Source organism: Pyrgilauda ruficollis, unplaced genomic scaffold (genome assembly GCF_017590135.1).
Source record: "Pyrgilauda ruficollis isolate IOZ18807 unplaced genomic scaffold, ASM1759013v1 scaffold68, whole genome shotgun sequence".
Classification (NCBI taxonomy): Eukaryota; Metazoa; Chordata; class Aves; order Passeriformes; family Passeridae; genus Pyrgilauda; species Pyrgilauda ruficollis.
In genome coordinates this window covers 704,347-730,919 of record NW_024528599.1, presented here as the reverse complement: position 1 = coordinate 730,919, position 26,573 = coordinate 704,347, and the positions used below count along the sequence as shown (strand labels likewise).

Below are 26,573 nucleotides of genomic sequence, written 5' to 3'. Positions count from 1 at the left end.
GAAAAGGAAGTGTATCCTTTGATGCTCTAGACTTAAAAAAATACTATAAACTTGGATTGTGAGTTTAAAACTAAGGAGAGGATGTAATGTTTTGAAATAATTTAACATGATTTCATTATATTCTTTCCTAATTATTAAATCTATCATATATATATATATCATATATGGTCATATATATCATATATAAATCATATATGTCTATAGACATATATGATCAAGCAATTAAAAAAAGCATTATAAATCTTTAAGTGATCATTCATGGAGCTTGCATATTGCAGTGTATCATGTTTTTGCATGTTTCTCATTTAGTTAAATTTGCAAAAGGACTCAATTGCTAAAAATACAGTTTAAACATAACTTTTATGACATTAGAAGTACCTAGAATGAAGACAATCTGTTGTCATGTATTTACCATGATGATCTCTATGAGTTGCTGTCCCTTGAAGCTTGTTTGCAAAGTGCAAATGTTGTCAGAGATGACAACAGAGATGACAGATGTGGGTTTTAGGATCTGGAAGAGGTTGAGTCATTTCCCCCTACAGGCTTTGGAATTTCCTTGTCTTCAATTTTGAAATTTCTTTTTCTCAAGTATTATTCTGTTGTTGCTTTTTCTTACAGGAATGTTCAAAAAGTAGTGAAGTTTGTCAGCAGCACTATGTTTTGCTGCTTACTCAGTGTTTAAAATGGCTGATCTAGTTTTAAATTTAACTCTTCAAACACTAGAAAATCTGGACAATTTAGATACATTTTTGTGGAGATTCAGGGAAGTGTAAGTGCATTATGTTGTCTGTTTATTCCAGTTCAATAGCCGAACATTTTTATGCCTGCCTTCTCAATATGGAAGAGTGAGGTATTACACTGCACTCTTAATTTCCTATCAAAATGTATGAAAGCATAAATTTAATTACTTGTGTTGACTGTAAATGCTGTAATTTTTTTCTTGCCTATTTGTGAGACTATATTTAAATATTGTGTTACTGAAATTCACTTGAGGCTTTGATTTTTAGACTACTCGCTTGATGCAAGACCAGTCACCACAGGAAGAACTTGAATTGCACACCCAAAGGCCTCATTTTCTTGAGGATAATGAAGATCAAAGTAGGCGTTCATATAGGTATGTTACACTTCTAGCATTTGTCACAGAATTTCCTGAATCTTTTATGGGTAATAATTACATGAAACGAATGAAAACTATATTCTTCTAATAGATGTGAATATTGCAACAAAGGCTTTAAGAAATCCAGCCATTTGAAACAACATGTACGATCACATACTGGTGAGAAACCTTATAAATGCCAGCTCTGCGGCCGTGGTTTTGTTTCCTCGGGAGTTCTTAAGTCGCATGAGAAGACTCATACAGGTAAGCAGATTATACCAGCTTTATATTAGCTTAATCCATGTTTGGGTTTTGTAAATGTCCTGTGTGAGTAAACTTAAATAGCATGCTACTTACTTGTTTCTGTTACTTTAAGGAGTTAAAGCATTCAGCTGTAGCATTTGCAATACTTCCTTCACCACTAATGGCAGCCTTACCAGGCACATGGCAACTCACATGAGCATGAAGCCCTACAAGTGCCCATTCTGTGATGAAAGCTTTCGAACAACTGTTCACTGCAAAAAACATATGAAAAAACATCAGGCAGTCTCCTCAACTGTAGTAGCAGCTACAGATACAGGAGGAGGAGGTAAATGATTTCATTTTTACTTTTACAGTCCTTACTACATAAGAAATACAGATGTTTTGGTGGATTACATGAATGCTGTAATGGTAATGGTACAAAATAAGCTTCCAGCATGGATAATGTCTGCTATTTAGAGCTGCTGAAGTCACTCTGTTATCTGAATTGTTTAAATAAACTAGTTTTCCAGGATCTGTCCAGTGCAGTAAAGGTATTGTATGTGACATAACTATTTTAATATGTCACTAAAGTAGATCTTCTGTCCCGTATTACTTAACCTGTGTTAGTTATTATGAAGATAAGAATCATAAATCCAGCTTTTTTTTAAAATTAAGTACAGACATGAGTAGTTAGATGTCTAAAAGAGATTGAAGTCCATAATAGTGCAAGTCCAAGCACAAAATGTAGTGGCTGTATGTTTAATAACAAGCCCTTCTATTTTTTGTAATTTCAGATGAAAGATTAAACTAAACAGAAATGTGGTTTTTGTTTTGGTTTGGTTTTTTTGCTTAATAGTTGCATGTGTTGAAGATGATGATGAAAGCTCTGAAAGAACTTCCAGAAAATCTCGTCCTGGTGTCATAACTTTTACAGAAGAAGAGACAGCAGAACTGGCAAAGATTAGGCCTCAAGAAAGTGCCACTGTTTCAGAAAAAGTTCTTGTCCAGTCGGCTGCCGAGAAAGACAGAATTAGTGAGATGAAAGATAAGCAAGCAGAACTGGAAGCAGAGCCCAAATATGCCAACTGTTGCAGTTATTGTCCCAAAAGCTTTAAAAAACCCAGTGATTTAGTCAGGTGAGGAATGGAAAATGTTCATATGTTTTTAATTTGCTGAAGAGTTCACCAGAAACTTTGGGAATAACAGTTTCATGTAACTCTTTATGCCCAAGTTGAAGTTTGACTAATATTTACGTAAATTTTTCTTTTTCACAGTGGTTGAAAATATTTCAGAATGCTACATATGCTGAATGCGACTAATCCAGCTCTTTCGTATTTATTTTCCTGCAGTATTAAAGTTATTATTGTGAGGTTTTAGAATAAATTGGGTTTTTTTACTCTAATACTTGCATATAGAAACATGTAAAAATCTGTTGAAAAAATGCAAATATTTAAATCTTCTTGTTCTGCCTAGTGTAATGCTAGTATAAGTATTTAATTAATTATAAAATTAATAAAATAGAAAATAAATATTTATACAAACTGACATAAAAGTAGAATTTCACTTGTACGTGTATTCTGGAATTATTAGGCATGTTCGTATCCATACTGGAGAGAAGCCGTATAAGTGCGATGAATGTGGAAAAAGTTTCACTGTAAAATCCACTCTGGATTGTCATGTTAAAACACACACAGGTCAGTAAGGTTTTGCATGTCTTTGTTTAGAAGCTGTTTGCTTTCTTGACTGCTGTTTAGGTACAGATTTTGCAAGGAATGCTATGTTTCACTGTGATCTAATATTTGGAACTGTGGATGGCAGTGCTAGGGGAAATTTGGTACTTGTGACACCATCAAAGAATCACATCAGAACTTTGTGAATAAACCGTGTTGTTACAGCCTTCGGTAGGCTTCTAATGCATGGTCTTAGCTCGTGCAAAAACTGTATGTAAGCATCCTGAGTATGTTCGTGTCAGATCTTCTGTAGCATTGCAAGGATAAATGGTTTTCCTGAGTAAGAAGGTGGAGTTGAGGGAATCTTACATAATTAAGTTAGAGGAAAAAAAAACATATAAACATTAATGTTTGCACTGCTATGTAAACTGGAAAATAAGAGTACAAAGATTTTGAGCATTCAGCTGTTTGAATCTTGCAAGTTGAAGGTAAACCTAAATATCTGTAATGTTTAGATTTTTAGGGTAGGCTTTTGTATTCCTGAGAGAGGTCTCATTTTAATAGTAGTATTTTTCAGCTATGATTTTGCATTAATTAAAAAAAACCTTCTAAGTCTTTCATACTTATTTTCTTCTTAGCATTGAACTTCTGTAATAAACCCAGTCCTGAACTAATTAATTTCTAAAACTGTCTACAGTTTTGTTAAGTTTCATTATGATCTCTTTTCAAAAATTTAAAAAAAAAAAAAAACAAAAAACAAAAAAACCAAGAGAGAAATCTTTTAATGCTGTAATGAATTATTATTTCAGTCATGGAAGCTCCTTCTTCATTTTACTGTATTTGTGCTTTCTACTGTTGTTTAGTAAGAAATAGTACTCATGTTACATGGAATTGTTGTGTAGATCAGGACAGACAGTAGGAGATAGTAACGATAATGAAAGGAACAAAGCAGGAATTGTGTCATGTTACCTTCAGGTTCAAGCACTTTACAGATTGTGGGACTCTGAATAAGTGATTGCATCTCTTTGCTTGCTAGCTTTAATGGAATATTTTACATTAGTTTTATCTAGTTGTTTTCTGTATGCAGAAAAAACGGGTAAAAAGGAATGGCCTTCAGTACAGTCAGTAGTAGTAAGTTCCTGGATTCAAGTTTGATTGTCACTTTGCTGTCTTGATAATTTTGTTCATAAGCCCACTAGATTTTTGTTTGAGAAATAAATTGTTTCCTCTTCTTAATTTTTTAGCTCTTTGTGGTTATACAGACATTTTGATAATATATGATGGAGCTTTGTAAATTTTTATTTTAATATCCTAAAACAGATTTTCCCAACCTGCTATTCATTCTCTCTTTAATATTACATATAGTACAATTTTGATGGTTTGAGTCCTTGCTCAGGTGCTTAGGAGCTCTTCTGCTGACTTACAGCCTTTTGAAAATTGTCCATGTAAGCCGTTTGTGTTCAGTCTTAGAACTGGTTTTCTTTAGTTCATGAAAAGACTCTTCCCTTTTATCCTGTGGTAGTCATTTTTATTAAGGTCTTTTCGTATAAAACCAGCATAAAATTCCAAAAATCCAGATACAGTGGAAATCTGATCTTCAAAGAGCACGTACAGATTTGTGAGGTGTAATATTCACTGCAAAAGCCACATCATCTTTTCCCTATTGTCTTTCATTTTATCTTATGGGAGTTTTTTTCCGTGTTTTTTAAACTTGGGCCAGCTTGTGCTGGATGAAGATTAGCTAACGTGCAGTTTTCTGCATTTGAGCCTAGATTGCTTTCTGGAATGCTGTCTTCATCTGTGGACAATACCTGCACCTGCTAGTTCGTTGGTTTTATATTGACAGACACATAATTTATTTAAATGAATAATTTAAAAAAATTACAGTATTAATATCTGTAACTCCCCTAAAAATAGTTCTGTTTGAAAAGCTACTCTATTCCTCACCTGTAAATGAAAGTTGCCTGGATAGGAACCTACCTGATATCATCTGTAATCAGCATTGATCCAGAGAATTAGTTTGGGGCTTTAATGGAAGATTGGAAGTTTCTCAGAGAGGCATATGGTTCTTTGTCTGAACACTTAACTCCTGCATCTTGATGTAGCTGAAGTGGGATAACTGAAGTCACACACTATTGCATTTCTGTCTTCATTGCTTTTACAGTTTCCTGTTACAGTTCTTTCAGATATATTGTTTCAGATAACAGCTCTTGTTAACTTGTTCATTGTGTAACCAGTAGTGTGGCGTGTCAGTGGCATAAAACATATTTAGTTTTTGTTATATTTGGGAGCAGTGCCAGTTTAGTGTTCGCCATTCCTTGATGACTTCTCAGCCGAATTTGTGATCATCTTCCCTCCAAGTTTCCTTGTGGGCACTCACCCGAAACTACTAAACTACTGAAAACAGTTCAACCATCTTTCTTTTTTCTTTACATATTCCTAGCATTTACACAAAAAACTCAGGAGTCAGCTCACAATCTCATTGCATATTTGAATAACAGGACTTCAGATGTTCTGTTTCTTCCTTCCTGCTTTTTTTTTTTGTTGGTTTTCTTCTCTCTCTCTCTCTCTCTCTCTCTTGTTTTTCCACCACCCTTTCTTCCAATGGGTGGGGATTTTTTACTTAGTGGGAAAGACTGCTGGATGGCTTCCTTTGTGGCACTGTGAATGTGGCAGATGATTTTGCTGCAGCCCAGAACCATTGTTTCACTGGTTCATGTTGTTGGGCTCTTTCTTCTCCATTGTCAGAGGTTTACTTAGTTTTGTTTAACAGGAAGTGACAACAGTGCACCAGGGTTTTGTAATTTGAAGTAAGTTGAATTGTAGTTCAGGAAATTGATGAGATGTAACTGATGATGTGTAAATGGAAACTAGAACTCAATAGCAGGACTCACAGGCACATATTGCTCTTGTGATTTCTTTACCAAATGCATGGGTTTCTTTTCCTTGTTTAGCTAGGAAGCAATATTGTGCTGGAAGGCCTGGGAATTTCAGGAGTTATAGTGGATTTTCAGCAGCAGTGGCATGTTTTCTGCCAGACAGATACTTATACTTTTTGTGAATTGTACAGCTGTTCATATGGTTCAAGAAATAAACTCTGTAGTTTGCTGTTACTTGTACATTAAAAATTCTATTTGAGACCAAGGATATTTTTCAGATGTTATGCACTCTGAAAAGAGAGACAAAGAGGTCTGTATATGTATAGACTAAATTTCTGTACTTCTGGATTACTTTGTGGGTTGATACTTTGTTTTAGAATGTTATCTCACTTAATAGTAATAATTTCTTACTTGTAATCTGTTAATACTGCTTAATTAAGGCAGCATTGAAACAGAAAAATAAAGCTGCTGGAATTAAAAAGGAAATGAGTGGCTAATTAAATAGGAGCCAAATGCTGAAGAGGGCAAGATGATACTTCTATTTCTCCAGTTTATGAGCTGTGTAGTTGAAATAACTGGATTAGTCAGGAACACGGGATGAGGAGGATGACAGAGGCATGAAGGTGACCAAATAAGATTCTGCATGAAAGCTTTAAAAGCATATGGAGTTTTAGTAAAAGGAAGACGCTAACATGCTCTTCATTGAGAACCTTAATTCATCTGAAAAGCGGCCAAATTATAAAAGTCCAGTTATTTCTAATTTAATCTGTTCAAATTAGTTTAGAATCTGTTATGGGGTTTGTTAAATGGATGATTTAGTCCTCTCAGTCTTTTTAGGGGTTTAATCACTTATCTTTCTGATTTTGAAACTTTTCTAGGCCAGAAGCTCTTCTGTTGTCACGTGTGCAGTAATTCTTTTTCTACAAAAGGCAGTCTAAAAGTCCACATGCGCCTGCATACAGGAGCAAAGCCCTTCAAGTGCCCACACTGTGATTTGCGGTTTCGTACTTCAGGGCGCAGAAAAACCCACATACAGTGTCATTATAAACCGGATACAAAGAAAGTTAGGAAGCCTGTTGCCCGGACTTCAACCGAGGGACTACAACCAGTCAGTCTTCTTAATTCATCCTCAACAGACCCTAATGTTTTCATCATGAATAACTCTGTTTTGACAAGTCAGTTTGATCAAAATTTACTTCAACAAGGACTTGTGGGTCAGGCTATCCTGCCTGCTTCAGTGTCAGGTAAAAATGGATGGGGTGGTGATGGTGGTGGTGTGGTGATCAAGTTATGAAATTTGCTTTCTATTAGAGTTTGAAAAGTTTTGCCAAAAACTGCTTGCCAAACAGGTAAGAGTTTTACTGAATTCATGGTTTGATGCACAGTGGTGACATAAATAGAAATTTACTTATTTAAGAATGAAAGAAAAATATATGCAGTTCACCTAAAAGTGTCTTCAGTTCTGCTGTGGTATTGCACTGCAGAGAGGAAGAAAATGCAGATGACAAATAGCTGGAGTACTTGTATTCTTTGTGGTAATACTTTCTTAGTTTTATTTAAAAAGAAAAGAAGTAAAACAATTACTCTGTCTACACTGGTTATTTATGTGAATAATGAAGAGTGTATTTTAAGTGCGTATCCTCTGCAGTAAATATGTACTTATTTCTCCAAAATAAAAAAAAACACCCACACTAAAAGAAAACCAACCAAAAGACCCCCAACCTCAACACAAAGCAAGAAAACTCTTAAACAATACAAAAAACTAGTAGTGTAGGTATGTTAGATAATTGAGTGCCCAAGATATGAAATCAGTCAGTGGATTGACAGTGACTACAGCTGCATTGGCACATTAAATGTGCCACAGGCTAGTCTTTGAGCCCAACTGGCACAGAATACTCAACATGCTTCATGTTGCAAGAAAGTGAGAATGATCCTTGCTAATTTCTAATTTTTTTCAGGTATTTTTTGTGTAAGTGCTCACTGACCCAGTGTTTGTGTAAGTGCTTGGGACAGGGATGATTTTAAAAGCAGAATAGTGTTAAGGTGTCTGGAGATGTGCCTTGGCACTCTTAAATGCACTGCTTAAATTGTGGGTCATGGACTGTCTGTCATTTCTGAAAGGGAGACACTGATTTTATGTGCTTTGGCATTTTTTTTCAGTACATGTCTATGATTTAGCAGGTATGCCCAGAAATTCAGAGTATTATAGCAGTCTTACATTTAACTGTAGTCATTCCAGCTTATCTGATTTGATCTAAACTGTTGTCCAAAATGAACAAATTGTTGATGTTCAGAAGATACTGATGTTATTTGACAGGCACAGTGATAGTGTGATAAAATTAGTGATAAACTTGGGATGAGAAATTGACTGATTCATTTGCTTGGATTTTTGAACATAGTAAGGTGGAGTGTTTAGCTTATTCAGATGTCCTAAAAAGAGACCTTCTTAAATTGAAACTAGTAATGTGGGTTTTGGCCAGGGCAGGTAGTTTTTGGATGCATTGTAAACCAGATTTATTGTACTAAAGTATTCTGAGGGAAGGATAGGTGTTTTTGAAGCATCAACTAAAGGAAACTGGTTGATCACACTCAGGATGTTTGGAGAAGAAGGTACATCCAGCACAAGATGACTTTTTCCATATATGCTCTCAAGGCCTTTTGTAGAGATGGCCTATTCAACTTTTGAAATTTGAACCTTTTCAAGTTCTAAAGACTTTTGGATTTCTATTGTTAATGCACCTTTATTTTCATCCATGTATGTACAGAGAATGAACTTTGACAGTTTGATACTGTCTGTGCTGTGCAAAGTGTGGCAGTAACTTTCATGTGTATGTTCGGAGTCAGAATGTGAATACCCTTTGTGTATGCTGCTTTGTTTAGGTGCAGCACACTTGCCAAGGAAATCGAAACCAAATTTCTCCAGGTTTCTAATGGTACTCTGGAGGGATTCTTGTTTTGTAAGCCACTAGCTAGTGCCTAAATAGCAATACTTAAATCACATGGAATTTATGAAGCTTTAAAACAGGAGTCAAATTACTTTATAATCAAAATATGCACTTCAAATTATCTTTCTTATAATGAATAAATGTGTGTGTATGTAGCTTTTATATTGATTTAATTTATAAAAATAAGTACTCTGAAAGAGGTAGTCAGTAATGGTAAATAAAATCATTACAATATAACTGTTTTCTTTGGTAGCTGGAGGTGACTTAACTGTGTCCTTGACAGATGGTAGCTTGGCCACTCTTGAAGGAATACAGTTACAACTTGCTGCTAATCTGGTTGGACAAAATGTTCAGATTTCTGGAATAGATGCCACTGGTATTAACAACATAACATTACAGGTGAGTTGCTCACTTTCCTTGCTTTTAATTCTGTAGAGTCACTTTGAGGGCTGAAGAAAGTTTAAGGAGCCTACATAATTCTGGAAGAGTTCTTGAGCTGATTGAGCTAGTAACATACTGTATCACTTGTACCATGTTAGAAAACTTAAAAATAGCTGCACAGTGGGGTATGTTTCTGGTTTGGTTTCTTTAATTTTCATTTTTTTCAGGATTTTTAATCCTCTCAGGGATTTTGACAGACTGCTTTAAAATATGTATTTTTTTTTTCTTTTAATTGCATTTTGTCTTTACACTTCAAAAGTACTTTAGGCTCCCACCCAACCCCAAAAAGGCACCCACCCACCCCCCCCCGAAACAAACCCAACTTACTGCAGAGTGTTCTTTTCTAAACATAAGACACTCTGTTACTTTGCAAGCTTTTAATGGTTGAATTCACAATTTAAATTCCCACTGAGCTTGTAAAAAGAATGACAGAAAGAGGCGAGATGATTGCATCTAGAAGTTCTTGAGATGTGTGAAACAATGATTTTCTTGAACATGGTGTGTTTGATCAGTTGCACAGAATTATTGTTGTTGGGGGAGCCCTCTGGAGGTCACCACGTACAACCCTAAGGCCAGGGAAGGGACACCTGCAGAGATGCATTGAGTTGTTCATAGTCTCTCTGTTCAAGGAGTTTTTAGCATAAAATGGGGACATTTTTATTTTGTTTTTCTCAGCTGCTAAATATCTCTGAAGAGGAAAATGCCTTATCTTTAAGTATAGAGAACAGTTGTTGGCTTGTGAAATGAGACCTTAATGACCCTTAGGAGCTGAAAAGTTAAATAATTTCTGGTATCAATCTTCTCTCTGCTCCAAAGGCTTGGAGACTGTGACAAGCATTGCATGCACTAATAGGACACTACAGAATACCAGCAGTGTGTTTACCTCGGGCCAGGCATGCTGATATATAACTGATCATGATTTCCCAAACATTTTGCTGAAGGAAGAGAGGGAAAGTGAATCTGAATAGACTGGTGACATAGTCACTTTAGAGGCTGGCTATATACAGACACATAAAAAGTAAATTTAAATTTTAAATCGTTAATTATAAATTTTCAGTACTGTATATACTCTGTATGCAGTAAATATGTATATTCTGGACTTACATTAAGAATATTCATTTAACCAGTTTGTTAACTTCAGATTGATTGCTGAAAACCTGTTTTTCAGATCGATCCAAGCATCCTACAGCAGACATTACAGCAGAGTAATTTACTTACTCAACAGCTGACTGGAGATCCTACCATGGCTCCACAGAATCCCTCCCTCCAGGCAACAGAAAATGCAGTGCCAGCTAATGTGGTTATTCAGCCCATATCAGGCTTGTCTTTGCAGCCTACAGTAACATCATCTTCTAACATGACAATAGGGTCCCTGTCTGAGCAGGAGTCTGTGCTGACAACCAGCGCTAATGGTAAGCACTGTCAGTAGTTTTATTGTGCGTTCAATTTCTTAATTTTACTCAGGATATTACTCACAGTGAGAAAATGTCAACCCCTGCCTCCCCCCACTCCCACCAATCATCTCATTTTAATAAAATAAACTTGCAGTTCTTGCTTGAGCATCTTCAGCAAATTTTACAGCTTTTGTGTTACCCTTTCTTAATACTATTTTTTTCAGAAGGTGAATTAGAGAATAGGTTTAGATTAGCTATTAGGAAGAAATTCTTTACTGTGAAGGTAGTAAGGCACTGGAACACATTGCCTATAGAAGCTGTGGATGCCCCATCCCTGGAAGTGTTCAAGGCCAGGTTGATTGTGGTTTTGAGCAGCTTTGTGTAGTGGAAGTCTTCCCTGCCCAGGACAGGGGAGTTCAAACCATGTAATCTTTAGGTTCCTTTCCAAACCAGGCCATTCTATGATTCTATATAATGAAAATACTTAACTTCCATAGTTTTGAGCAAAATACAGAATCGTCATTCTGAAAATCTTAACTGCAGAAGAGTTAATTGAATGTAAAAAAGTTTTTACTTTCTGCTGCAAGTTCTAGCATCTTCCCTTGGCTGCATCAATTATAGTATCTCAGAAAATAATGTCTAAATTGCCCAAAAAATTATGTCAAAAATTCCACCAAAGGATGTTCATATGATTTTTTTTTTTTTGTTCTACCACTTTAATCTAGGTGCACAAGACATTACTCAAGTCATGACTTCACAGGGTATGGTGTCATCTACAAATGGACAGCATGAGATAATGTTGACCATAAATAATTCCAGTCTGAGTCAAGTTCTAGCTCATGCTTCAGGTTCTACTACTGCAACCTCATCAGGAAGTCCTCAAGAAATCACTCTTACAATATCTGGTTTGTGTTTTCAAAAATCTTTAATGATACCAGATCTCTGTTTCATAAAGTACCTGTACAGTGGCATACGAGGATTTTCACAGGCCACAGTTTTCCCATGGCTTATTTTTCTTAAATTCATCAGCTTTAGAAGATACTCCCTAAATCCGCATTTGAAACCCAAACACATTTGCCTTGAGAACATGTTAGATTGGTTCGCTGTTTTATTCATAGCCTCAGTTAACAGCTGGATTTTTATAGATTGATCAAGTTGGTGCTTTGAATCTAGAGAAGTAAGATCCATATTTGTCTAAATATTACTAATCTCAGGTGTTTCTGTGTATGTTAGTATCTGGATTTGCTTAATCACATCTGTATTAAAAACATGCCAAACCGCTGCATAAAAATCTGCATGTGTAGAAGTGAATTTTGTGTTTTGGTTGTATTTTCTATTTTTATTATTTTATGATGTATTGCAAGAACAGTAGCAGAATAATGCTGAGACAATTCCAGTTACAGTAGGACTTATTTCTATTCAGGCCAAGATCTTATTCAGCATAATTCTGGAAACACTGATCTGAACACTGGCTTAAGGCTGACAGCACCAACCATCAGCAGTCAGACTACAGGTGCTACACTAACTATAAGCAATGACCAGCTTCTTTCTCAGGGCCCTTCACTAAATGCTCCAGGTATGCATACAACGTTTTTTCTTATTGAAAATAATGCTTTGTTTAAAAAGTAAATAGTAGAATTAAATGGTCTAATCTTGCATGTCAGGATTCAGGAATTTCGTGTTTTGTGTGTTTTCTCACAAACTTTAAATTGTTATGTCAGTTTAAATGAACTTTATTCCACACAATAGGAAAAAATTAAAACAAGAAGACATGTCTTAAATTAGTACTTTGAGGCAGTTAAAGGAGTATTGAAGAATTATATGTACAAACTGGAGGACGACAAAATCTGGTGCCTTCACTGCAGAAGTGAAAAAATACAAATTTGCTCTAGTACTCAAATTTTGAGATTTTAAGTATGTTTATAAATTTCTACCTATATATGTTTGTATATGCACGAGATCACCTGTGAGTGCAACACTGTGTTCATGAAGCTACACTTAAATGTAATTTTTAAAATTTTATCATCTGACTGACAACTTTAGGTTCTTGATTAGCAGTTTAACCAATTTTGTTGATTCCACAATAGAAAATCCTAGCAATGGGAAACAGAAATTACTAAGTTCACTTAAAATAAATTTGTAGTTTAGTGTTTATGTATGTAACAGTTTTTGGGGTTTTTTTTTACCATTTTGCGTATGTTCCAGAACTTAATACAACAGGGGGAGCAAACCTTCCTCCAGCAACACCCATATCTCAGTCTGCAGTTTCTGCACAGAATTTGGTGATGTCTTCATCAGGAGTTGGAGGAGATGGTAGTGTCACTTTGACTCTTGCTGACACTCAGGGAATGTTGTCAGGTGGTCTTGATGCAGTTACACTTAATATCACTTCACAGGTAAGATGCTTTTCTGAACTGACAGGTAAATTTATGTTTCTATCTTACAGAACATAATTTCTTTTGCTTAGAAAATAATGTCTTGTAAATACATAATATTTGATATTTTAGTTAATTTTCCTTCTCTCTGCCAACGGTGTGAGTTCGCCATCTAGAAACATGAACTGCTGGAATAGAAGTGCCAATAAATTTTGCAAGGTTGTTTGTTTTTTTAAATTAACAGATAGATTCTTCTGTTTCAAACATGGTTTGAGATCAGTTTTTGGTGTTAGACTATGTGCTTCATTATCACTATTCAGTAATACAGCTTAGTACTCCTAAATATATTATTTCATTTGTTAAAGTTTTCTTTTCCTATTTGTGAATGGAGAGTTGAACAGCAGTTATGACAGTTCTTTTCACAGCACGTAACAGGACAGAATTTATATTGGACTATCTTTAATAACAGATGGCATTATAAGAAATTTTATAAAAATGGTGCTGTATGGACTGTCATCTCTCCAGTAACCTTACTATTAGTTTCATTTATACTATAACTTAAGAATTTTGTGGTGTCATCAAGAGCCAACGACATTGGCAAATAGAATCTACAGAGTGGGGAGATAAAAAATAATATTAAAAGACTACAAAGTGAAATGGTTTTGTAGTTGACATTTCAATGTAGATTTTACATCTGAAAACTTGGGCTGTTTCTTCTATTTTCTTGGCTTAACTAGGTTTAGATTGACTTTGATTTACTTTTTGACCTGAGTTACTGTGTAATTGTATACAAATTAAATACTATTTATTTTGCATGTGCTGTGATTAAAATTGGTGAAGCAAAGTTATATGCTTTCCTCTGGAGTTTTGTTCTGGGGAAGGGAAGAAAAGATTACTTAAATCTTAGGATGTGTGTGTGATTTCTGGTATCATAGAGTTACAAAGCAGAACATGGTTTCTTTTCAGGCTTCGTAATCATTTCAGTGATAACGTTTGGCAGTGTTGCTGTTTATGAATAAGATCCCATGCCTCTTGTTAAGAAGCATAAAAAAAATTGAAACATTGAAGAATAATAATAGCTGTGCAAACACAATTTATGTTGCAATAAATCATGGTGAATAGACAGGTAGTATGTAAAAAAACTGTGATTCCTAGGGAAATTGAAAGGTCATTAAAAGTAGTGTAGAAATAGAAGTAGTAAGATATTAGTAATCATATATCCTAAGTAGTGATTTTATATCATGATTTCATGGGGTTTGGAAGTATGTTTAATCAAGAGATTTAAATAAAGGAATATGCTGTGGGAAGGCCATACAGGAGAGCAGAATACAGGAGTTAAAAAAAGGCAATGGAAGGGTAAAACATTCAGCATTTCATGCAAGGCTGGTAAAAATTAATCAGAACTGAATCCAGTCTTACAAACTTCCAGCTGTTGTTACCCTTAAATGGTTAGACATAAATTTAAAGGAGAAAAGGAAGGAAAACAGTTGCATTTGTTCAGATGGGGTTCTGAAATGTTTCTTTCTAAAGGAAAAAGAAAAGTGCTGTTTAGGTGTGAAAACTTCTATTACTCCAGTCAGCTGTTTAAATACAGCTTTTTTAATATAGTTACTATTTTTTTTTTGTACTCGCCTCTCTGACAGGGTCAGCAGTTCCCTGCTATCCTCACAGATTCGAGTCTTGCTAGCCAAAGTGCATCAGGATCACAGCAAGTAATACTGGTGAGCCATACACCCCATTCAGCACCTGCAAACTCTGATGAAATAGCATATCAGGTAGATACTATACATTTCTGTATCTTCTGTGGTAAAGGACTTCTATTTAATCAAAATACTGGAACAATTTATTTTTATCTTGAATCATGAAGGCTGTTGTCATTCCCAAACAAGAGTTTTGGGAAGAGGTTTTCTGTGACTTCCTAGTCAGCAGATGCTGTTTTAGATTTTGAATTAAAAACTGGTTTCATGTATATATACATGCAGATGAAAATGCAATGTAGTTAATAATGTGCTTCTTTCTACAAATCACATAATCATGCACTCAACACAGACTGCTACAAAAATTTCCAAGTAAGTTGCTATTTAGAAAATAAAGATTGGTACATTTTGGTCCTGTGGGGAAAGAATAGCACCTGTTGGTACACTTTTTCCATTCTCTTTCTGTATCCTAGTTGTTTCAGTGATGGTGCAACATGAAGTCTTTGCAACTTCTTATGCCTTTGAATCACAATAGAAACTCCTACAGAAGTAATACAGTTTTGGTATTAGAAAAAATGGTTTAGACTTGTTTTCTTGAAGACAGAATGAATGTTTTCAACCAGTCTGGTAGGGCAAACTCTAAAATAGGAGAAATGAGAGAGACAGATAGTGACTTCATTTGTTGCTTTCTATGTTACTGTACTTAGGATTCCTCTGTATCTATAAAGTTGAATTTGGTATTAAAAAGGAATTTGGTTATTATTTTATTATAAATTATCTGAAGAAAGTAGTTTTTCCAGGCAGTTCTTACTAATTAAAACAATAATGCAGCACATCACCATTCAGTTCTATCAATTTTCCATTGTGTTTCAGTACTTCTGGAGGTAGACCTTTACTTCCTTATGAAAATAGAATCCCCAGTAAAGAAGTTAAACAAATAGAAAATATTATCCTCTACAAAATCAGAGAGAACTTTTTTCCTGTCCGGAATGCTTTTGGCTTTGAATTTTATTTGGTGGCAAATTGAGGATCATCTGAGTTGTTCAGGAGCATAAAACTGAATGTAGAAAAATAAAGATACACACATGTTCTATCTATCATGTGTTAAGTCAATCTGATCATAGTTATTAATATTGTTTTCTTAAAATACATACATGTGTCATTCTTTAGAGCAATGAAATAGAAATTCATATTTACATATAACTGACTTCTTTTGTGTTTGTAAGTTGCTTGCAGACGCTCTCCAAAAATTTGTCATGTTGAAGTAGATTTTGAAAAATAAACCAATGTGCGTATGCTTATGAAATTACCTGATAGTGTATTTGGAAATTGTTGCAGGTGACAGAAGTTTCCCCTAATGTGACCAAAAGCAGTCAAGCAGAAAAAGAAACTCGTGGGCACCAGTGTTTTGAGTGTAGCCAAACCTTTTATTCCGTCACCATGCTGACACACCACTGCAAAGAGGTTCACGGCAAGGAGCGAATACATGTTTGCCAAATCTGCAATAAGGCCTTTAAGAGGGCAACACATCTCAAGGTATTTGGTAATAACAGTTGATTGTTCTCTAAACTCCTTTTGTTTTAGACTTTCTGTGATATTAACAAAAGGTACCTATTAGCCCTTTGTCTTTGCTTTCCCTTTGCAGTGTGAGAGGTGTGCATCTGAGAGAGGGAATCTAAGTGATAATGTATGCACAGATAGAGAACTCTCTTCTGGAGCATGGAGAGGATTTTAATGCATATATTGACTACAGAATGAAAAATGTTAATGCCTGTCATGCAAGTAGTAGTGTCAGGAAAAGATTTCACTTGCTTTATTTGCATATGAATACATCAGTGCTAATCCTGATTTCCAGATAATATTTCGCTATCTCAGGAAGTTACCTGCTTTACAGTCTTACCATTTCATTTGTAGATGCTCTGTCATGTGAGTACAAGTGATAGAGGAAGCATTTGTTTTAAAATGTCCTTATATTATTGCTGTTGTCTAGTGATATTTTCTCTGTTTTCTCTAGATTATGAACAACCTAATACTTCCAGGTCTTTTAAAAAAAAAAAATTAGTGGTGTATCTAATTTCTTAATTGTATTATAGAATGTTCTTGTTAGGAATATTGGGCTGTACTAGACAAGTGCTTTGTTCAGGCCGGTATCTTACGTCAGAGATACTTAAAGGAAGTAATTTGAAGAAGAGCTTTAAGAAAGGAGTAAACATATAAGTTGCCCAGAATCTTGCCAGCTTCCCAGAATTTATAGCAAGAAATTTTTGGAGCCAAAGGCAATGTATTTATATTAATTTATATTATCTTTATATTAGCTTTTAGGAGACCTCTTCAATAGATTTGATTTCGCTTTGATATAATATTTTAATGAAATATACTCTTTGTGAAGTTCACCCTCTTGGAGTGATCATATCTGTCAACTAGACTGTTGGAAACTATCATAAAATGTGATGTTGTGAAACTCTTAACCTCTGAGTTAGAAGAAATTTTCCAGGAAAAAAACCCAAAGGAGTCTTGATACTTGTTTTCCTTAAGTAATGATAACAAACTCCAAAAATCAGTCTCTCTTCAGCTTGTTTTCTTAAAACTGGGACCAGGTGACAAGATAACTCCTTACTCTAGTATGTCCCTTGGATTATTATCTATAACTGATTTTTTAGGAAGGCAGCAATTGAAGTTGCAATAAGAAGTTCAAGGGCTGTTACAGGAGACTTCACGGCCTTGGGGCAACTTGTTAAGAGAACACAAACACAAGTAATCTACTCCTCTATCCTTCCAGTTGCAGGGAGCGGTGTAAGAAGAGCTGGCAGATCAGTAACTGTCTCTGAGACTGGCATCACCAGCAGAATTTAGGGGTTTTTGATCATGGATTGGTCTACACAACAGCAGGCCTGCTGCAGATGGGCTACACTTGTCTCAAAGGGGGAAAAAGATATTTGCTGAGGAGTTAGCAGGGCTCATTGAGAGAGATCATCTAAACTAGATTTGTAGGGAGGAGGGGATAAAACCAGACTTGCTGGAGATAAGCTTGAGGGCAGCACACCAGTGTTTGAGGGTTCATGTGCCAGCGAGGCCCTTCGAGCTTGGAGCTCCACCCCAATGTGCTGAGTACACTGGAAATACACATTTGAAATGTCCCTGTGCTGCTGTGTGCAGCGCTGTAGCCATCTCAGTGGAGGTAGGGGAAAGGGTCAGTGACCTGCTACACCACTTAGACATGCACAAGTTATCTGTAGGACTGGATGAGTCTGCCGCCCAAGGGTACCAAGGGACCTGTCGGAAGAGCTTGCCAAACCACTTTCAATCATTTATGATGAGCAGTGCTGGCTAACCAGGGAGGTCCCAGTTGACTGGATCTTAGCACCTGTGATGCCCATCTGCAAGGGCTAGAAATAGGATCTGGGAAACTACAGGCCTTTCAGCCTGATCTCAGTGCAGGAAAGGTTATGGAGCACTCATCTTGAGTGCCATCATGTGGAACATGCAGGACAGCCAGGAGATCAGGCACAGTCAGTATGGGTTTATGAAAAACAGATCCTGTTTGAGTAACATGATTTCCTGTGACAAAGTGACTTGATCAGTGGAGGAGAGAAAGGTGGTGGATGTTGTCTACCTGGTTTTTAGCAAAGCCTTTAACACTGTCTCTGACAGCATTTTTCTGGAGAAACTGGCTTGGACAGGTTCACTGTTTGCTGGGAAAAAATTGACTGTATGTCCAGGCTCAGAGACTGAATTACACCCAGCCGATGGCTGGTCACAAGTGGTGTTCACCAGGGCTCAGTACTGGGGCTGGTTCTATTTAATATTTTTATCAATGATCTGGAGAAGAGGATTCTGAGTCATTTTGCAGACAACACTGAGCTGGCCAGGAGTGTTGATCTGCTGGAGGGCAGAAGGATAGGCTCTGGATCAATGGCTCTGGACAGGCTAGATCAATGGTTTGGGGCCCTTTCGGGAAGTTCAACACGGCCAAGTGTCGGGTCCTGCTCTTGGGTCATGAAAAACCTCAGGCAGTACTGTAGGCTGGAGGCAAAGTGGCTGAAAAGCTGCCCAGTGGAAAAGGAGCTGGGAGTGCTGACTGACAGTGGCTGAACAAGAACCAGTGTGTGCCCAGGTGGCCAAGGAGGCCAATGGCTTCCTGGGCTGTGTGGGGAATAGTGTGGCCAGCAGGAGCAGGGCAGTGACTGTCCCTCTTTACTTTGTACTAGCAAGGCTGCACCTCAAATCCTGTTTTTAGTTTTGGGCCCTCAGTTCAAGAAGTACATTGAGGTTCTGGAGTGTGTCCAGAGGAGGGCAATGGAGCTGGTGAAAGGCGTGGAGCACAGCTCTTAGGAGGAGGAGTTGAGGGAAGCTGGGATTGTTTAGCCTGGAGAAAAGGAACCCAGGGATGACTTAACACTCTCTACAGCTACTTGAAAGCAGGTTGTGGCCAGGTGGGGGTTGGCCTTTTCTGCTGGATAATGAGCAATAAGACAAGAGATAGATACCTAAGTTAGGTTAGGGGAGGTTTAGATTGGATATCAGGGAAAATTTCTTCACTGAAAGGCTTGTCAGGCACTGGCACAGCCTGTAAAGGGAAGCCTGTTGAGTCACCAACTCTGAAGGTATTTAGATGTGTCAATGTGGCACTATGGACAGTGTCTTAGCAGACATTAGTGGTAGGCTTGTTAGTGCTGGTTAATGATTGGCTTTGATCTTAAAGGTCTTAAAGGACAGTTTAATTTACCACTGGACCATCAGGTACTAAAACAAATTCCACCCCTCATCAGACTCTTTTCTTTATCAAGTTGTTAATAGCAGCTTCAGCTATGAGCAGCCTTTAATGGCAAATTCAAAGATAAATGTTGGGGTTTGGCTTAGGATTTTGGGAAGAGTTCAGTGATCTGTTACTCACAGTCTTCATTTTATACTGATGGAATTCTGGAGATCACCAAAAATATTAAGGGTACTACCAGACTTAAGGCTTTTCAGAAAAATCCAGTAAGAGGTAAGGGTATCAGTGTTTAGATGGCAGTACTTAACTGTAGGTGTTTTTTCCAAAGATGTCAATACCAGCATTTTCACAATTATACACAAGAAAATCCTCTTTAGAGATCATGTACAAACACGTCCAACACCCACCCCACCCCCAGTATTAAGGCTTTTCAGTCCAGTGACTCAGTTCCCCTTCTGATGTGGGTTACTGTCCTGTTTTACAGCTTCAGAGCGGAGAACATTAAGACATGCACAGTGACTAAACTGTCCAGTTTCATATGAATATGTAGTGGAACTATCTGGAAGTTGACTGTTGGTAGTAAATAAGGCACAGACGTTATTCCAAGATGAAAGGAAAAAGGCCTTATCTTATTAAAACAATGGAATGAAACAAACTTTTTATTGCCACATTTTCAGAGGTGGTTACAATTAATGTTTCAGGAGTGATGGGGTATAAGAGTGGCATACTAATACATGAGCCATTTAAAAGAAGGTTTCCTGGTCTTATTTTTTAATTAGATAATACTTGCTTGCTACCCCAGGATAATTACTCTCTGAAGAATATAAGAATTGCACAAATAAAGTTGTAAAACATCACATGAAAAATCAGTGAAATACTATGTCGATAAAGAGATGATTGCACTTCAGAATGTTGCATTTCCATGAACTGTTTTCAAAAGTATATTTATTTTACAGGAAAAGTATAAGAGGTGCACAGATCAGTGGAAAAGAATTGCATCACAAACTGTTTCTTCAGAGAAAGTTGGCAGAAAGTTTTACAGGGCTATCTGGATGAAATGTTATTTGAATTCAAGTAGAAGGTGGGGTGGGAGATGTTGGGATTTGGAGGTTTGGGTTTTTTTTGGGGTTTTATGGTGAAAGAAAGAAGCAACTGGTTTCAGAAAATTTTTCTGAAGTAGGTTATAGTATGCTTCCACCATTTCAATGCTTGAAGGGGTAATGAACAAGATAAAACTTAAAGATTTTGTTTATTTCCACCTAAGCTGGGGTTTTAAGATGCCTAATTTTTCTCAGAAGACCTTATATTATTTCCCTATGATACTCTATTATTATAAGTACTGTGATAATAATATTCTTCCATGTAACTGTCTCGCTGATTTTCCAGTGTAAACAAACTCTGCAGACACAGTTTGCTTCAGTTCGTGGAGTGAGGAATAGGACTTCATAGACATCAAGAAGGCTTATTGTTTAGGTATAGTAAAGACTAATTAATAGTTTAGTCTGTAATCAAATAGATTAGAAAAGAATATCCACACACATTTTAGAAAGTGGACAAGTATTTGCAGTACTGTTTCACAGACAGTTCTTGATTAGATTTTTTTTAGTTATTTTTTTCTAATTTATTTTCTTTTTTAATTTGAATTTTATCTTGGTATTAATAAATTAAAAAATGAAAAAAAATAAACAACATAAATACTCTTAAGTTTGGAAAAACATCTGGGCCTAGCATCAGTGTATTAAAAACACTGAAATTAGAACTGTTATTGATGCTTCTTCATGAAGATAAAACATCCTGCTATCTTACCATTAAGAACCTTAGTGATTTAATTTTCTGATGTTTTTTTTCAATTAAGAGTCCATTGTGAAGTGGTTCTATTTGCATCTTGCCATCGTGCAGCTGTGTGTGTGTGTGTGTGTTGTGATAGTTGTCTCTTTGAGGCCTGTGCAGTTTGACAGTGTTACCAATTCAGGTGCTGAGGAATGCCCCACATTATATATCCGACAAGGAGGGAGATGGATGCTGTGGAGGAGAGGGGGAAAAAAATCCTTTGTTAGTTTACAATGCACAGTTGTCAAAATACCTCTTTGTAGATGAACAGAGCATTTAAAGAACTGTGGTTTGCTTTTCTGTATTTTATTTTGCTTCAGATAATTAGTAAAGAGTCTAATGTATGCCGAAAAAGAAAGACATACAGTTATTGGTGGAGTTTTCCAGAAGTGTGAAAACTGATGGTTAGAGAGAGTTGATACACAAAAATAATCTCTCATTTAAAAGAAAAAAAAACAATGCAGGCTTCCATTTTCTTCCAGCTTGTCTGCTGATGACTAAGATCCTCTGCTTTTGTCTTCAAGGTGTAAATATATTTTTATGTTAAGTACTGAAGTCTTTTTAAATGGTCTGAATTTTTTTTTTCCCTATGCTGGCTTAGGAGCACATGCAAACCCATCAGGGTGGACCTTCACTGAGTTCCCAGAAGCCTAGAGTGTTTAAGTGTGATACTTGTGAAAAAGCTTTCGCTAAGCCAAGTCAGCTGGAGAGACACAGTCGCATCCACACAGGTGACACCAGAAATTGTTTTTATCTTGAGAGGTTTTCTTATCAATGTCTGGGTATTACATTTCGAGCCCTTGCTTATGTTTTCAGCTAACTGCATTTAAATATCAACTTAAAAAACCAAACAAATTTCTTACCTCAAATGTCTGGAAATTAAAAGGAGGAATAGCAAACTTGAAAACTCATGTGCTTCACTAAGCTGATCTGTATTTTGGGGCTTTCAGTACTCCAGTGATAATGTGAGTGCATGAGCTTGCATCTAAAGGTTGTCTAAAGCCTTTGAAAGAGATTAATAAAAGCATATTTTAAAGTATTGTTTGAAGTGATTTAAAAACACAGGTTATCATCATCCTCAATCATATAGAAGAATGTGCAAATGAGGGGTGTGCTCAGTGATGTTAAACAAGGGATAGGTTTGACTGCTGTATGCAGTGCTTCACTGTCACTGAGCTACTTGCACAGGTCATCTGTTTCTAATGCCAGTGCTTTTAATTTGTTGTGTTATTCTCCACGTATTCCACTTGTATTATTTTCTTCAACAGTTAATCTATAAAAAGTCTATACTGACTTCTCCTAGGGAGCACTCATTTTCTGTGATGTAACTACTTTTTAGGTTGCAGCTTCTGCCCTACTGTAAGTTGAAGGCTGTACATAGGATGATAGCCCAGCTGCCGTACCTATCACCTTCTGTGCCTGACAAACATTCTTTAGAACATGAGTTCTAAATATAGCAGTCAGTTCTCTGAAATAAACTATTTCTTTTCCCTACCACTGCTACCAATAAAGAGCTGTCATGGCTGCTAAACATAAACAGGACAGGGGAAAGTTATCTGTGTCGCTACTGAGCTGGAAGGGACCAATGAATTTGGCTGGATGTGCTGTAGAATGAGAAGATTACCTCAAAAGGGTAACTCTCTCTTAGAGTGAATCAACGAGAGTTTTCTCTTTCCCCAGCATCAAGCTGGTTTGTGGTTACTGCATTAGAAAGAGCATTCTGGTTCTACTGTGAGTGGGAAAAGAGAAGCAGGAGTTAAAATCCAAGGAGATTAAAATACCCTCAATAATTTGCTTGTTGCAAAACTGACTTAAATAACACAGACTCTTGAAAAAGTTATTGTCTCCTCGTTTAAGGGTTCCACAGAATATGCAGGAAGCAGGAAAGATGACCAATTGTCATTTTCCGTGCTTAGTTTAATTTCATATTGCTGCCCCATTGTAATAGACACTGAGCAGTTCAGGGAGGCTGAGAACAGAGCAGAATGGATCTGTTTCTCATAAATCTACACCATCATAGGAAGAGTTTTTTCTGGTTTGGATTGACTTGTAATTCGCTCAGGAAATGCTTAAATATTTTTGGGTTTCTTGTACTTGGGGGCTGATGTGCTAGACTGTAGCATACCTTGCTAAATTCATATTTATTTTTTGTGTTTCAGCAGTGTCAGGCAACAGTAGATCAATCCATATGATTGTAATTCTTTCAGGGGAGAATGTTCTTTTAGAAAACACTTGAGACCAAAAGAGTGAAAATGTTCTGCATGCACAGAAGTGTTTGGATAGATAGATGCATTTATATAAACTATGATAGGAAAGGTTAATCTAAACCTAAACTGACTTGTTTCCATAGAGGTGCTGTCCTTGTCTGTGAGAAAGTGTTTATGATTTCTATCTTGACTAAACATTTTTAACCATTTCTAATGGGTAATATCTACTGAATCAATGGCCAGAAGGAAAACACATTATTTCCCTGAATAGCTCTAAATATCCTGTTATTTAGGATTTGTCAGTGAAGAGTGGTTTGCTGAAATGTTGAAATTAGAGGGAAGCAGTTGCTTCCAGTTTTACCAAAAACTGTTTAGTAATCCATTACACCAAAAAGGCTAGTCACGTTCAGTGAATTTAAAAAATGGAATCAAAAGGATTTCAGGAAGCCTGGATTTCTCTTCAAACTAGTGAAAAAGTTGTTAACAAAAATAGAAAGAAAATATCTATGCTTTAAAGGACCTTCTGTTGGTTGTCTGAGAAGTTGGATTTAGCATGCAGGTGGAAACACTAACATACAGGTAATGGAGGGAGAGAGATATTGGTCCTGTAAGAAAGAACTTGGAAAAATGTTTTTACTCCTGCTTGTGCTTTATTGTGCTAATAGCATGGAGTGCTTTTAGAAGTCCTTCATGACATACAGTGTGTTTATGTCAGAGGTTGTGGTGTTGAGTGTTAAAGCAAAAGTCTGGTTTTCCAAAGTAGGTGTTGTTAAATTTTAAACTATTTTTAAGTTAATATGTTCTTGTGTTTATAGTTAGAAATCAGTAGTAGTCTAGCAGAATTGGAACAATAAGCCTCTTTTGGTGAGATATGGGAATCACTTGTTGCTGTTGGCATAGGAAGCCACAAGTCCCATGTAGAATTACTAGGACATGGGTTTTTTTTAACATATTTGACCTTTCAATTTCTTAAAGGCATCAGCTTTGTTAATTCTAGTACATTGCTTTATCTGCATTACTCTTCATGATGTAAAAAGGTGATAGTTTCCTTAAGTACAGAAAAGTCAAATTGGTAAATTGGGTTTTTTTTGTACCTCTGTTAAATAACTTACCTTGGGTATAAATTGGACAGGAAGGATAATATCAATGATTTACTACTTATGTAACTATTCTGACATTTAATTTGAGATTTTTGCTGACAGTGTGGAGCTATAGCGCTGTTTGGAGAAAGTCTCAAGGAAAATGATGATGTCTATTTCATTTCTAGATCATCTTGATAATTTTTACTGAATTCCAAACTGTATTTCAATCTTAAAATGAAAATTTAAGAAGTATGTTTTTCTTTCTTATAAAGGGGAACGGCCATTTCAGTGTACACTGTGTGAAAAGGCATTTAACCAGAAGAGTGCTCTTAAAGTCCACATGAAAAGGCACACAGGAGAGAGACCTTATAAATGTGACTACTGTGCAATGGGATTTACACAGAAAAGCAATATGAAACTGCATATGAAACGGGCTCATGGTTACACTGGTACGTAGCATGGTGGTAGTACTGCTGAGGCCAGGAATCCATATATTTTGTTAGGAGACCACAGAGCACTTCCTTTAAGTTCTTGAGGAATCAAGCACTGATAGCCAAAGACCACAGCTGATGAGAAGATAGCTGCACATGCAACTCAAAAATCAGGTTGAAACAGCAATTTGTTGCTTTTTATGGTTCCTTGTTCTTTATGTGGAGCTCTGTGTACAGAAATCCAGAGTTGAAACATTATTCCAGGAAAGCAGTATATTGTATTAGATTTAAAAAAAAAAATCCAAGGCTATCTAATAAATTTACAGTATCTGATGTAATTGTATAATACTGTTCCCATTATGATTCCTTTTTTCTCAAGTGCTGTATTTTCCTTTTTCTTACGCCATATGTCAAATCATAGTCAATTGCCTTTTCTCTTGTACCTCGGTAGGTCCTGTACAAGAACCTGCAAGTCACCAAGAACAAGAAGGGGAAGACATCAGTCGTGCTCTGAATTTAGAAGAAGTGGTACAAGAATCTTCAAATGAATGGCAAAGTATAGGCAATGTTTTTCGATAACACCTTGAAATTTGAAAGTTGAAAATATTTCTGGGACTCGAACTTTACAGTTAAAGCTTCAAGCATTGAAGATACTAACAATAGAATAATATATTATAGTTTTTTTAATTATTTACAAAAGATACCTAAAAGATTAATTCTTTTTTTTAAACTTGTAGAAGAACATTGGGAAAACTTCATTTAATCTGTGCTAAGTTGTCTGTGAATCAATGAACTCAGGTAATAATGTATACAGTTTCATCTTTGAATTCACAGCCAGTATATCTATTTAAAAATAAACTGGAATTTTATATCAGAATAGAATGATTCCCATTTTTAATGGAGATGAAGAATAACTTCACAGGAAAATCATGAAACTGTCAGTCAACTTTTTAAAAAATGTGTTTAAAGAAATAATTGAGATTGGAAACAGTGTTGCAGTTGATGATGCATGCAGTATAAAACAGTGGAGTTTTGCCTTTTTTTTATTACAAGGAAAAGGCTGTATTGCTTTTGAAAGCTTTCTTTTTTAGTGCATTTTGAGAATTTGTTGAAAAAAAATAAAATACTGCAAGCTCATGGCTTTTCTTGAGTTAAACTCTTGAGAGGGAGCATGTTCATTTTCATTCCAACCACAGAGGCAGATAGATGTTAGTTTTTACAGTAAAAGTCTTGAGGTTTTGGACTTGGCAATAATTACTTTATAAGGATCCAAATGAGTAAAAGCCTCTGTTGTTGTTTGCTGTACTGGGTCAGCAGGTACATATCTCAGTATCTGTGGAAAACAGCCATATACTCAATCTGTGAGGTAAACAAATACCACTTTGTGGTAGCAGTGAGAAAGTTAGATGCACACTAAGTCACCTATACTATACAAAGTTCCCCAGTGCTGTAAACAGTTATCATTTTGAATCTGTAAATTCCTTATTATTTTCTTTGTGGATTTTGGAAATATGTTCCATTTATTTGTTGTTTAAGTCATTGTTTCAGCAGAACTACCTAGCTGACTTG

At 36.2% G+C, this 26,573-nt stretch overlaps 1 protein-coding gene across 6 annotated transcripts in view; it reads left to right on the top strand.

The window, feature by feature from the left end:
- Positions 1–25,983, top strand: part of ZNF236 (zinc finger protein 236) — a 74,709-nt gene extending 48,726 nt beyond the window's left edge. For 3 of the 6 annotated variants that reach the window (XM_041484825.1, XM_041484823.1, XM_041484827.1), the window contains 16 exons: positions 1,008–1,114; positions 1,209–1,360; positions 1,473–1,685; positions 2,196–2,475; positions 2,930–3,033; positions 6,767–7,132; positions 9,087–9,232; positions 10,443–10,686; positions 11,394–11,573; positions 12,092–12,244; positions 12,874–13,064; positions 14,687–14,818; positions 16,079–16,276; positions 21,886–22,015; positions 24,846–25,022; positions 25,456–25,983. In XM_041484825.1, coding sequence (XP_041340759.1) covers positions 1,008–1,114; positions 1,209–1,360; positions 1,473–1,685; positions 2,196–2,475; positions 2,930–3,033; positions 6,767–7,132; positions 9,087–9,232; positions 10,443–10,686; positions 11,394–11,573; positions 12,092–12,244; positions 12,874–13,064; positions 14,687–14,818; positions 16,079–16,276; positions 21,886–22,015; positions 24,846–25,022; positions 25,456–25,583 — 2,901 coding nt within the window. In that variant the 3' untranslated portion in view covers positions 25,584–25,983. The remainder of the gene's footprint in view (positions 1–1,007; positions 1,115–1,208; positions 1,361–1,472; positions 1,686–2,195; positions 2,476–2,929; positions 3,034–6,766; positions 7,133–9,086; positions 9,233–10,442; positions 10,687–11,393; positions 11,574–12,091; positions 12,245–12,873; positions 13,065–14,686; positions 14,819–16,078; positions 16,277–21,885; positions 22,016–24,845; positions 25,023–25,455) is intronic. The other 3 variants (XM_041484824.1, XM_041484826.1, XM_041484828.1) reach the window with 3 other exon arrangements.
- Positions 25,984–26,573: the final 590 nt, after the last annotated feature.